Here is a 14,264-nt window from a genome sequence, read left to right as displayed (position 1 = left end):
TTGATGAATATTATATTTGATAAATATTGATGAATATTATATTTGATAAATATTATATTTGATAAATATTGATGAATATTATATTTGATAAATATTATATTTGATAAATATTATATTTGATGAATATTATATTTGATAAATATTGATGAATATTATATTTGATAAATATTGATAAATATTGATGAATATTATATTTGATAAATATTATATTTGATGAATATTATATTTGATAAATATTATATTTGATAAATATTGATGAATATTATATTTGATAAATATTGATGAATATTATTATACTTGATAAATATTATTATTATATAGGCAAATATTGTCGGAATTTTATCTTGCTTCCAGATAAATTCGACGCTAAAGTAACTAACCTGAAAAAAAAAAAACAGCATGAAACAAAAGAGGGGGGGGGGTAAAGAATAAAATATAATGGTCTTGCTTTGAAACGAAGAAGATGTTTTATTTACAATAATAAGTTGCAAATTTTTCCCTTTGCGGGCATTAAACTTATTAAACGCCAAGGTAACATGTAATGAAAAAAATAACACTGGTTCTTATAAAGAAGATGTTGTATCCATTAACGAATACAATAAGATTCAAAAATAGTATCTCCTAATCACACTCGCATATGAAACAAATTTTAGGAGCATACTCACAAATTGAAAGCCAGTCAGGCACGTGCCTTTTTCTTTTTTTTTTGTTTAAAGTCCTTTTAGAATTTTCTCTCCCTCCATGTTTGTGTGCAAACCGTAGACACACAGATGGATTTCAGAAGCAAGATTGCGTCGCTTGTCCGGGTTCTTTTTTTTTACCAGGTTTTCTTCTTTGTAGGAGATTCCAAAATTCCTTGTCACATAAAAAAAGGTATTTTCTTTAAAATAATTTCACTCCTTCTAAAATACGTGCAAAACTGTAGTCACGTAGATAATTTTCAGAAGTCTGTCTCATCACATACCCGGGGTTCTTGTCGGCTTTTCTTCTTTAAAGGAGGCTCATCAAAATTCCATTTTCAGCGCCGGGCAATGAACCAGTCATCCAATCTCCACGTCCGCGGAATTTCGAAAGAGAAAGAATCTCGCGCTGGGCTTGTGACGTCATCACAGAGCTAGGATTTTCCTTTTCTCAAATTAAAGAGAGTTTCGTACAAATCCAAAATGTACGAAACTAAAAATCATAAAGGATACTAAATACAGAAATTCATATAAGAACCAGATAAAAAATAATAAACGTAAACAGGGGGGGGGGGTGCACTATTATTGATACAAAAAAAAATTCCAACTATTGATAAATATTATTCAGGTAAATATTAATAAACATTATTTTATTTGATGAATATTATTATTATATAAGTAAGTCTCTTGAAGATCTGATGTTGGAAAATATCTATTTTAGGTTGGAGATGGAAAGATGACGACATTGCGCCAAACGACATGGAACACATTGTACAAATCCACAACGCAAACAATGAACAAGCGTGGCGAGAAGTTTTGAAATGGGAAGCTTTCCATGCGCAGTAAGTCTTTTATATTTTCTTGCAATCAATTTTCCATTCTTCTGCAAAAAATTGTCGAACGAGAGAGAGAGTTGTCCTTTATTAAAGGCAGGATATTTATCACCATTCCATGGTGGGAAGATGTGAGACAAGAGTCGGAAAGTGGGATGGAAGAGCCAGCATCCTAAAGGAAAAGACTTTTGGTTTGCAAAAGATGCCTGGGCAGCTCTATTTGCCTTCCTTAGTAAGGGTGTTTCAAAGGAGAAAGCAAAGTCTGGATAAGTGAACCTCCTACAACTGCACAGGACCATCGTTAGCATAAAAAATATAATTTCAGTAATGGCCCAAACTCTAACTCATTGCATTATACATATCTCTCTCTCTCTCTCTTTTTTTTTTACATGGAAGTCACCACTTATCAAGGCCCGGAGGCCACTCAAGGGATAAGGGTTATTGCGTGTACAATTGGAGATTTGATAGAGTGTCTTACTTAAGAATGCGGTTTGTCAGGAATTTGTTTATGTTGGACTTGAAGACATCCAAGTTGTAGTCAGGTGGGAAACAGGCAACGGAAGAGAGTTCCACAGTCGTGCACTTCTAAGAAAGAAGCTTTGTTCATGGAATCTATGTTTGGATTTAGGCACAGATAAAGAGTGAGGAAAATTATTGGCAGTAGTTTCAGCCAGACGGGTGTTTCTCATGAAAGATTGGCGAGGGGGGACGAGGGATTCGAGCTCAGATGAGCACTTGCCATGGAACTAATGATAAAACAAAAACATGCTCGCAACGTCTCTTCTGTGGGAGAGAGGCTGCAGGGAAGAGAAAAGGGCATCCCCCACTAAGCTACGAGGTCTATTTTGTACTCTGTCAAGGCAGGATAGGCTGTTTTTAGCAGCTCCTGCCCAGATGTGGCAGCAGTACTCCATCCTTGGACATACTTGGCTTTTATACATTTAGAGAATTGCATCAGTAGTGAGATATCTTCTGGAGTGGTAGAAGGATCCCACCATTTTCCCAACGTCCTTGGCAACAAACCAGACGTACGTGTTCCATTTCAGATCAGGAGTAAAGGTCAAACCCAGAAGCTTCTCCTCTCCCTCTCTCTACTTTCTTCCCCCTCGTTCTTCTCTTTTCCTCGTTACTACTTCCTCCTCCCTCTCTCTTTCTCTCTGTGTCTTTCTTTCTCTATATATATCATAAATCTGTATTCTGTCTGTTTGTATATATATATATATATATATATATATATATATATATATATATATAAAAAAAATATAAAATGGTGAATTATTCCATGGATTTCGGCCTTTTGGATTATTTTGGACCATCTTCCAATTACGTGATTTCCTTTGATTTTACTTGTGCGAACGGAAATTCAATTAAGTTTCTTGAAGTTATATTTTTGGATTTTAGCGTCATTGGATTATTTACCTTTCACCAGACTATCTATTCACGTGTAATCACCTTTTTCTTCACCATATTCCCTCTGCTTCACTTTTTTGTTATCAAGTAAGATCTTTGACTTACTTGTTGTTTCATCAAATACTTTTGCATGCAAAATCCGATCCTGCATTTTGCTAATTCCTACCCTCTGATGAGAAGGAAAGTATTTCTGTGAAACTTCGCGGATTAAGGACTATCCACATATCAAGTGTTTCCTTTTCAGATTAAATATATTTTAACTCATTTCAAAGTGTTTTTTAACATGTTTTATTAACTGTTTGCTCTTATATATATAAATATATATATATGTTTGCTTGTTTGTCTTCATATTTTCAAACTCTATCTCCATGGAAACTAAATGTCGCAGAGCAGTGCTAAAGGCCTCAAATGATTGGATTTTTTTACGAACCTTTCTTTTATGGGTCTTTAACTGGTTAAAATAGTTTTAAGGGGTCAAAAATGGGTCAAAATTGAAATCGTTATATATTTTGTAAATTCATCTTAGTTTATTTTTCATTTTTTATCAGTTCATACGCGTGTCACGTTGGTACAGTGGTAATGTCACCAGCTTTGAATGCTACAGTTCCGGTTTCGATTCCAGCTGATGGCACCCAAATACTTTTTTTTTAAAACTTTTAAAATCACAACTATAATAATATATATGAAATCTGGACAAATTAAAATATATTAAGTGTATTTTACGACCAGGCAAGGCAAAGATCCCCCCCATTGCTAGTATATATATATATATATATATATATATATATATATATATATATATATATATATATATATATATGGGTTTGTCCATGTCTCTAAATTGTTAGACGACTAATCAGTTTTAAGGGAGGCAATTCTTCTTAAAACTTCTAGGGGAAGTAACTCATTCCGAATATAAGTACCACTAGAAAAATAACATACGACCTCAAGTGTATTAACTTAATTCATTACAAATTGTTTCAACAGAGAGGATGAAAATTATCCGTCCATAAAGTTCATTTGTAAAGCTTTGATATGGATATCGTCTTAGCTCAAATGATAGCAAATAATGCTAGAAAGCTAAATGTTTTGGTTTAGATTCTAGCTGATGGTACCCAATAAATTTTTTAAAACTTTTGAAATCACTACACTGTATTGGGTACAATATAATGATCAATAGAAAATTGGCACTATAATAATGAATATGAAAGTTGCATGAATTAAAATATATTTAAGCATGTTTTACGACAGGGCAACACCAAGTGGCCAGTTAGTGTTGTATAGTGGGTGTTGTTTATATGTCTGTGTATATTAATGCCTCTGTTTAGTCTTGAAAGACGAAGGATACCTCATGTAGCGGCAGCTGCACATGTAATTGTGAGGCAAGGGTTGCGCAAGCATCAACCACGTCTGTCTTGAATCAGCACTGTTTGAATCCAGTGGCAAGGAGAAGTCTGGGATGATTAGAAACAATGCCAAACAAGTGAAGAGCACATGTAGTACCTGGAAGTCTTAAATGGTCACCCATTTAGTACTGACTAGGTTCAACGTTGCTTAACTTAGGTGATCTAATGGGAACCAGTGTGCCGACGTGATTATGTCATATATGTACTTTATTATGTCCTTGTATGTAACCGGGCTCCTTCAGTCTTTGACAGACTATGGATACCCACGAAGGGGTGCCTACGCGTGAAATTTTTGTGGCAGGAGGTGCGCAACCTCCAACCACACCTCTCTTGAGTCGTCATTGTTAAATACCAGAAGGAAGTGAAGTAACTGTGCAGGACGACTGGAAACAAATGCAGAGATAAGCGGAGAGCGCCTAGAATATATATTTAAAAAAAATTTTTTTTTTATTACATTCTCACCCCAAACCAGGCACATTGCCACTTTGATGTAGGGGGCTACTATCAGAGACATAAGCTACAGCGGTACTATGTAGGGAGTTGGGCAGCAAGATGTCTGTTCACATTACACTTGAACTTCTGCATGTCAGTACAGTTGGGGAAGCGGGGACCCAGAAGGGAGTTCCAAAATCTAGCAGTTCTGGGGAAGAATCTACTGGAATAGAAAGCTCTCTTATATCTAAGGATCTTTACTGTGTAGGGGTGGGATTTAGCTGCTAGTTGGGTTTTTAGGGGTGGGGTGGGGAAGTATAAGTGCTTAGAGTTCATCAAAGCATTCACCATTAAAATACTTGTAGAACAGGCAGAGGGATGCAATATTTTCTCGATTCCCAAATGGTCACCTATCTGGTACTAACAAGGCTCAGTGTTGCTTAAGATTGGTGATCTGACGAAAACCGGTGTGCCAACGTGAATGTCTGTTGTATGTATGTATGTATGTTGTGTGTGTATGTATGTATGTGTGTGTTTGTGTATGTATGTGTATATGTATGTGTGTGTGTGTATGTGTGTGTTTGTGTATGTATGTGTATATGTATGTATGTGTGTGTGTGTGTGTATGTGTGTGTTTGTGTATGTATGTGTATATGTATGTATGTATGTGTGTGTGTGTGTGTGTGTGTGTGTGTGTATGTATGTATGTGTAACGGACTGTTGACCTTAGGTCCTTACTGTTTATTTTGTGACCCATGATTCATCTCTTGTATTGGTGTTGATGCATGCTTTTCAGCACAATTACATATAACATGACATAACAACATACCTGTTCTGCTATTGTTTCTTCTGGAAGTTTCTTCAGTCATCTTAGGGAGCTGGATTCTGTTTTAACAAAGGTGCTTCAAGACAGGCCAAGATGCTGTATATATATATATATATATATATATTTATATATATATATACTTTATATCTCCCGTCATAGCAGAGGAGTGATCGACGATCTTGGCTTGAGGTGGTTTTTCTATGTCTCCATTCTGCGACTTCTCTCCCCTCATGAGAAGACCCATATGAGATCATCTTGTTCGTTCGATGTCTTCAATCTAACTCAACGATGCTTCAGCAAATCGAAACACATGACATGCGACACGTCAAGTTCCGGTCACCTGTTCAGATACCTTCCGGTGCAAACTTGATCGGTCACTAAGTTTGACATGTTTTGATAACCTCCTGTCAAAACATAGCTTCACATCTCTTGTCCACACGACTCTAGCTAGATAAATAATTATATAGACAGATAGATATAGATATCGATAGATAAACCCATACATAGATAGATACACAGATAATTAGATAAACAGGTAGATAGAGAGATAGATAGATAGATAAACAGATAGACAGCTAACTTACTGCTTCTGTTCGGCAACTCTATAACATTAGTTTATTGAATAAAAGTATTCTTTTAACTTTCATCAACTTTTCATTCAAACAATTTTGTGCCCTAAATTTCCTTTCCATCCTTAAGGTCCCCATTTTTCAAATTGTAACTTTATGATTTCAGAAAATAGCTCATTGCCTTCCCCCTCCCCCACTCACAACGAACTCATATGATTTCTGTTGTGTAACATTTCTCTAAAGAAAAGAAATCGTCGTTCCATAAAATTTAGTTTCTCTTAAAAAAAACAAAAGCAAAAAAAAAGAACACGATTATTCAAGGGAGACTATTTCAACAAGCAAGAGTCCAAAGTTGCCTCCCTTGATCAAAAGTTTAAATTAACTAATACAAATTAATTTCATTATCAACGAACGGAAAATATAAATAGATGACTAGAAAATGTGTCCCGTTTGGTCATTTATTGAGCTCCAGTTAAATTTTTTTCATGGAGAAAAAGTGAGTTTGTAAGTATTAAAAAATACATGAAATGATAAAAAGACAAAAATAAAAAAAATGCTTTATTCGACTATATAAGGAGAAATATATATTTATATATAGGTATGACACTAAATTTTCACCTCCCCCCCCATAACAAATAATAGCAGTAAAAACTTGTAAAATAAAATTCATTCATTTTTATTTTTTGCAGCATTTCTGAAGAAAAAGAATAATAAAAAAAAAAATTTCATATTTTTTTTTTTTATTCTCTGTAAAACCGGTGAGTTTGCAAAAAGTTCCACAAAAAGCTAAAAATGGGGGAAAAATGGAACCGAATTTAATTTCTATATATTTTGGCATTAACAAATAACGCGATTTTAAAAATTCTCCCAAAAATCAAATAATCGATCAATTTCGTTATTTTTTTTTGCAGACTTATTTAAAAAGAAAAAAAGCTGAACTATATATATATATATATATATATATATATATATATATATATATATATATATATATATATATATAAATTGAAATAAAATAATATACAAAAAAATAATTCTCATATTTTGCCACCCTTCCAATGCGATCTTATCAGAATTTTTTTTTTTTTAGGGGGGGTGGGTGGTTGGGATTCACATCTTTTTTTTTTTTTTTACATATTAAAATATACTGGAATGATGAAATATAATAAATTTAATTTTGGGTCACAATTGTTGCCGATTTATATGATTTTCGGAAAAAAAGAAGTTGGAAAATATATTAAAATTATTTAAGTTTTACAAAATTTAAAAAAATTATTTATTACTTACATTTAAAAGTTTTCACGTATGTAATTTCAAACGATTTCCGAATTATTTTCTTTTTTTTTAATGATTGAATTTTTCGAGGTTTGTGAAAAAAAATGTGGAAGATTCATTCTTAAAACTTATTATGAATAAACAGACAATCTTACTGTTAATAATCTAATTTATAAAACTCACTGTTTGTCTGTCTGTCTCCATATTTTCAAACTCTATCTCCTCTGAAACTAAAAGTCGCAGAGCGGTGCTAGAGGCCTCAAATGATTAGTCCCCCCCCCCATTCCCAGTTTAAAAATAAAATTTATTTTTTAAATCGATGCTGTTTTTAAATAATGAATAATTAAAAAATATATTTATAAAATGAATGTGAATAATTTTTTTCTATGGAAGGCTGATGACACAATAATCTGTTCACACTTTGCTGATGAATATCCTAGCGTTACTTGTTTCTTTTATCAGGACTAAAATGTAATTTCTAAACTAAGTAACTGAAACAATTATGATTTAAGAGTTAATTAGATTTCTTTGTTCACGGCATGTTTTACAGTCTGTTAATATTAAATAAAAATGTGACTTTTAGTTTATATCCATACAAAATAAGTTTCTAATAAAGTTAATTAAAGGATTTAGTTAAGATTTAAAAAAAGTTTAGTTTTAGGAATTTAAAATTGATATTTCTTAGAATAAGAGGAATTTATAAAATTAATTTAAATATGACTTTTTTTCAGGCTACAAATTACAATATCTATATATTATACGATAGCGTGTGTGTGTGTGTTCTTTTGTGTGTAACGCTTACCGGCAAATTTCATTGGTTGAGATTTAATTCATTTTTTTATTGTTTCAGAGAGAGAGAGAGAGGAGAGAGAGAGACTGGTACAAAAATTCTTCATAATTTTTAGTTTTGGTTTTAATCATAGCTATTTTTTTTAAAATCATTATTTTATATTTTACCCAATATAATATATCTTATCTCCTTATCGTATCTTATCTATATATTAATACGATAGCGTGTGTTATTTTGTGTGTCACGCTTACATTTTTTTCTTCCGAGTGACTGTCGTTTGATTATTATGACCTTCCATTTCTTGTAATAAATAATTATACTAAGAATTCTCCATAAGTTTTAATAACCGAAGGAACTCAAGTTATATATATATATATATATATATATATATATATATATATATATATATATATATATATATATATATATATACTAGCAAAAGTACCGTCGTATACTGGGTTCAAAAATAGCCCACAGAAAATGGACACTGATTTATGAAAGTATGATAGGTTATGAAAAGGAAGGGTTGTAAGTTTGGGGGTATTAAAACCAAAGCAAAATATGATGAAAGTAAAAATAAAATAGATAAACCCCATAATATATTTATTATATCATACCTGTTCACACTTTAATAATGATTGAACAAAAACTTTAAAAAGATATAATATTTATTTGCAATAAGTTTTTTTTCCTATATTTTTAATGTTTTATAAGATGCCATGTTAATTTCTCATTTTTTTATCTTTTGATTATTTTGTGTGACGTTCAAATCAAATTTCGTCCATTTTATAAAATGTAAAATAAAGAATGTTTATATGCAATTTAAACCCTGATCCTTTCTCTTCAATACAGAGTAAAAATTACGATGAATTAATTCAATTTTACTAGTTTTTACTTGTATTTTTTATGGGTGTTGAAAATTAGTGTCATACCTACTTTATGCTTTACTAGCAGGTGTACCCCGCGTTGTGTGTAAAGGTGGGGGGGGGGTAAAGTGAATTAAAAAAAACGATGCTAATTTCTTAGAAAAAAATCGGCAAAACAAAAACAAAAAGAAAACAGCGGACAAAGGTTAAACTTCTTTCAAAAAGAAATCGGAAAAACAAAAAGCAAAAATCATGGAAAAACATGTTCGGAAAACCAAAAAAAAAAAAGCACAGCAAAAAGCAAAAAAAAAAAAATGGCATAAGTAACCCTTCGATTCGGTTAATTCCAGTTTTTTGAAGCAACTACAAAGTAAAGAAAACTCAAATCGGTGTTCCTTTTATAACTGTTCCTTATGAACGATCCCGCAATGGTGTTAAGTGGTGGTGGGGAAAGGAGGAATTTATTAGAGAGAAGAGATTTTACCACTTCCATTGATTATAACCGATTTTGGCCGTGAACTCTTAGCAGGAAAAATATAAGAATCTACGATTATCGAGGAAGTGGAGAGGTAATGGGCCTATAACACACCTCAGATATTCTGCTGCAGTTTGTGCACATTACATTTGCATGAAATGTCTTGAATTTTAATCCTATTAAGGTCAAAATTACAGGGGAAAAATGAGTTCATTTTATGTATATAGGGAAGAAAAAGTTAGTTTGTTAAAAAATACTTGAAATAATAAACTGACAAAAATAAAAAAAAATGTCTTATTCTGCTATATGAGGAGAAATATATATGTGAAAAATTTTTTAGCATATGGCTTTTAGATTATTCTGCTAATAGATGTTTTTCCTCTGATGAGAAGAATTTGCATTCTTTGAAACTCCGCGGATTAAGGAGCACCTAGCTTCCAGTTTTGGAGTATTCTGACGAATAATAAAAACTTTTTGTAAATTTCTACTTTACATCTCTGTTCTTATATACACACACTTGTGAGCAAAAAAAAAAAAAATGGGCCAAAGAAATTTTATACATTTTATTGCACTAAAAGCTTTATTGAACAAAGAACAGTTGATCAAGGAAACTTAAACGAGACTAATAACACAGAACAAGACATTTACTTTAATAAATGCTGAGGGTGGAATCGCATTCCCTTTTGATTTCTTTAAAAGATCAATCCTTTTAGACATGCTCTCAACCAAAGTGGAACACTGTGAAGAAGAGATGCTATTCCATTCGCTTTGTACAGCTTCCCACAGTTTGTCATTATTCAAAAAGTTCTTCTGGCCAATGCATGAGCTATATGGACCAAATATTCTCGATTGGGTTTAAATCGGGTCTTTGACCTGGCCAAAATATCACATCAATTGAGTTATCAGAAAACCATTTTTTTGTGACTTTAGCAGTGTGTTCAGGGTCATTATCATGTTGAAAAATAATGTTCTGGGATATTCCCAACTTCTGTATACTTGGTAACAGTCCTGTTTCTAATATTCGAATGTATTCCTTTGCATTGATTGACTTCACACATCTAATATGTTCCCCAACTCCTGCTGCAATAAAAGTTCCTCATACCATTATCCCTCCATTCCTGTATTTAACTGTCGTTTTTATGCAACTTGGTGAAAATCTTTCTCCAGTTCTTCAATTTCACCGTTCGGGAGCATCACTAACAAGACAAAATCTTGATTCATCTAACCAGGAAACATTCCTGAATCAGTCTGTATCTTTCTTGCCATAACATGAGAAAAATCTCTTTCTATCATTGATCTTCTTCTTAGATAAAAATGGCTTCTTTGCACACGTTTTAGAAGAAAATCCCATTTCTTTCATTCGTCTAGATATTGTATATCTAGAAAAAGAATTTCCAGCTTTGTTTTGAATTATTTGCTATGGTCAACATAAGTTTTCTTTCGATCCTTCAAAACAACTAATTTAATCCTATGGTCGTCCTTCAAAGTGGATGCTCTAGGGAGACCAGATCCAGATTTCCCTTCAAGCGTTCGACTTCGAACCTTTGACCAATTCGCTTCACTACAGAAAGAGATGTTTTCACATTTTCTTTTCTTAAAATATAAAAAATCTGCTTGTAAATCATTTTCCACTGCCTTAATCCTGCAATTCGTTTTTTTATATCCTCACCAAGATGCGGTCTTACCATTTTTAGGATTAATTTTTCCACTTATTATTATATGCTATAATAATAATGATCTGCAAAATAGAAATTTTTAGTTAAAATTAACAAAAATTCATGGAAAAATATTGAAAAATCGATTTCTTCCTTCTTTCACGCTTGACCCATTTTTTTTGCTCATGAGTGTGTATATATATATATATATATATATATATATATATATATATTTTTTTTTTCACCCCATGCAAAGCATAGTGCCACTTTGATGTAGAGGGCTACTATCGGAGACATAAGTTGCAGGGATACTATATAGGGAGTTGAGCATTACACTTGAACTTCTGCATGTCAGTAAAGTTAGGAAAACAGGAACCCAGAAAGAAGTTTCAGAGTCTAGCAGTTCTGTGGAAGAAACTATTAAAGTAGAAGTCTTTCTTACATCTAGGGATCTCTACTGTGTAGGGGTGGGATTTTGCTGGGTGTCGGGTTTGTCGAAGGTATTTATGTTGAGGGGGTACAACGGCTTGTAGTTCGTCAGAACATCTATCATTAAACTACTTGTAGAACAGGCAGAGGGACACAGCATTTCATCGATGGGTCAGAGGTTGAAGCTAGGATGACAGTTCAGGACATCTCAGGTTGGCGACTCTTTTTTGAACTCTATCCAGAAGCGAGAGACTTGTAACAGATGCACCAGCCCAAATGTGACAACAATACTCCATACATGGGCGAATGGTGGCTTTATAGAAGTAGAGGATATTTTCAGGCGTAAGTAATTTTCTAGCACGATAGAGAGAGCTCACCTTCTTTGCAACGGCCCTGGCAATCCTCTCAATGTATTTGTTCCAACTTATGTTCCCTGTGAATGTTAAGCCGAGGAGTTTGAAAGAAGTATTTTCAGCTAATGTATTTTTAGCCATAGCTATTGGTGGTAGAGAAGGTTTCTTGTAGTTATTGAAGGAAACAAGCTTAGTAGTATTGAACATAACCATTCATTTTTGTCCCCATTCCACTACAGATTAGAGGTTTTCCTCTAGTGTTTCTGCCATTTCCTTAGATATGTGTTCATTTATTTTCTCTTCGTGCCTGTTATATATGTGTCATCATATATATATATATATATATATATATATATCATAAAATGAAATGAGACAGAATGAACGTTGATGCAAACGAAAACACTCAATCTTTCATTTATTGTTGTTGTCTTTCCATGTTTATTTTTTCCTTTTTTATCTTTTTGTATATTAGATTTTTAATGTGAGATTATATATAATTATCTTTACAATCAGACAGTGCCGCAGCCCACACAAACTATGAAAGCTAGAAACCTGATCCCTAGACTTGAGTTTCACTCTCCTTTGGATTCATCAGTAGGGTACATCTGAACTTGAGTCACTTACAGAGAACTCGCCTCGCATACAAATGACTCCAGTTTCGAACCCTGAGTTGAATGAACCCAAACCACGTATGACAGTTCACAGCAGTTTAAATAGTTATAGGCAACCAGACCCGTGGACTGGAGCTAAGTTCGGCGGCGGCTTTGATGGTGTGTAGCCATGTCTCCAGCTGGCTTCCCAGGAATTTTCATCAATCTTGGGAGTGGTTCGTGAATTATTGATTCATGGATGAACTCCTCTGTGTTGCGGCGCACAGCGTGGCCAAACCAACAAAGTCTCCTCTTTAAAAGTGCTTGGTTAAAGGGGAATGATTTTGCATCACGTCCAGATTTGTGTATTGGAGATAAAATGATGCCAGTAATTTTCTGCCCTTCCCACTCATTGTTTCTGGTTTTCTCATGGTGGCAATCCTCGTCTATTGAATACCCCTCTCACTGTGCATTGATAAGTTAACACCGTCCTCTATTCTGGTATTGCTTCTCACCCATCTTTCTTTGGTCACGTGAAATATACAGTTGATCTGGGTTTTATCAGAGTAAAAAATAGCTCGTCTCGTTTAATTCTGTTAAGACTCAGCCCCTTTTCAATCGTAGGTGTGTCCGTTTTCTTCCTGAGATTCTTATGGATGGCTCTGCTCTCGCTGAGAAATCGACTCTAAAACTTCTTGGCCTTTTTTTCTCATCAAATCTGTTTTGGAGTTCATACATTAGATCCATTGTTCCTTCTGCTTCTCGTAAAATCCGTTCTCTTCATCGCTTTAAACATTTTCTCACACCCGCGGCTATTCTTTATCTTTGCAAATTTACTATCAGACCATGTATGGAATACTGTCGTCATATTTGAGCTGGTGATTCTGTGGCCCATTTGAAGGTTCTTGATAAATTGTAGAAATGTATTTGTAATTTGATCGGCGCCACGCTTTCTTCTTCACGGCAACCTCTCTCTCGCAGACGTGATGTCGCTAGTCTCAGTCTTTTCTACAAATACTATAATGGGATTTGTTTCTCAGAATTGTCTGATCTATTCCTTGCTTCCTTTGTTCCAGCTCGTTTGACTTGTTGGTCTAGTGGTCTTCATCAATTTGTTGTTTTAATACCTCATTCCAGTAGATTCTTTCCAAGTACTGCGCGGTTGGGGAACTCTCTTCCTGCTCACTGTTTTCTTTCTGCTTACAACCTTGGAATTTTCAAGACTAAGGTCAATAGGCATCTCCTGTCTTTGCAATAATCAACTTTCGTTCTTGTTAACTTCTTACATTAAGTAGCTTCATACCTTGTCTTGAGCAATTTACATTAAAAAAAAGCAGTGGTCCATGAGCAAATTAAAAAGAAGATATTCTAAAGTGCGTACATACGTAGATTGGAATAAGAGTAACTGGTGGAGTTCATCTTGTTAATAGTTGTTTAATTACTACGACTTGATTACAAATTTAATGCAAATCTGAAATATTGTGGTAATTTTCATATATTATTCACCTTAAAACCTTGTAAAATATTCCAAAAAGTTGAAACGTGGGAAATATTTATTAATTGATGAATACTGATTGTTCAAATTAAAAAAAAGAAGTTATTTGAATTTTCAAAACCAGCATCCATCATCATTTTGCATGAAACAAATATAAACCACATTATGCACACTTAAGCC

The 14,264-nt window shown here is 33.4% G+C and overlaps 1 protein-coding gene across 2 annotated transcripts in view; it reads left to right on the top strand.

The window, feature by feature from the left end:
- LOC145287768 (holocytochrome c-type synthase-like) overlaps nt 1-14,264 on the top strand; it is a 215,368-nt gene that overhangs the window by 34,708 nt on the left and 166,396 nt on the right. For both annotated transcript variants that reach the window (XM_080135590.1, XM_080135591.1), the window contains exon 4: nt 1,402-1,522. In XM_080135590.1, the coding sequence (XP_079991716.1) occupies nt 1,402-1,522 (121 nt within the window). The remainder of the gene's footprint in view (nt 1-1,401; nt 1,523-14,264) is intronic.

This window comes from Euprymna scolopes, chromosome 11 (genome assembly GCF_053919585.1).
Source record: "Euprymna scolopes isolate OS-2025 chromosome 11, ASM5391958v1, whole genome shotgun sequence".
NCBI classification, from domain to species: Eukaryota; Metazoa; Mollusca; class Cephalopoda; order Sepiida; family Sepiolidae; genus Euprymna; species Euprymna scolopes.
Note: the sequence above shows the minus strand (reverse complement) of the source record. Positions and strands in the feature narration are given on the sequence as shown.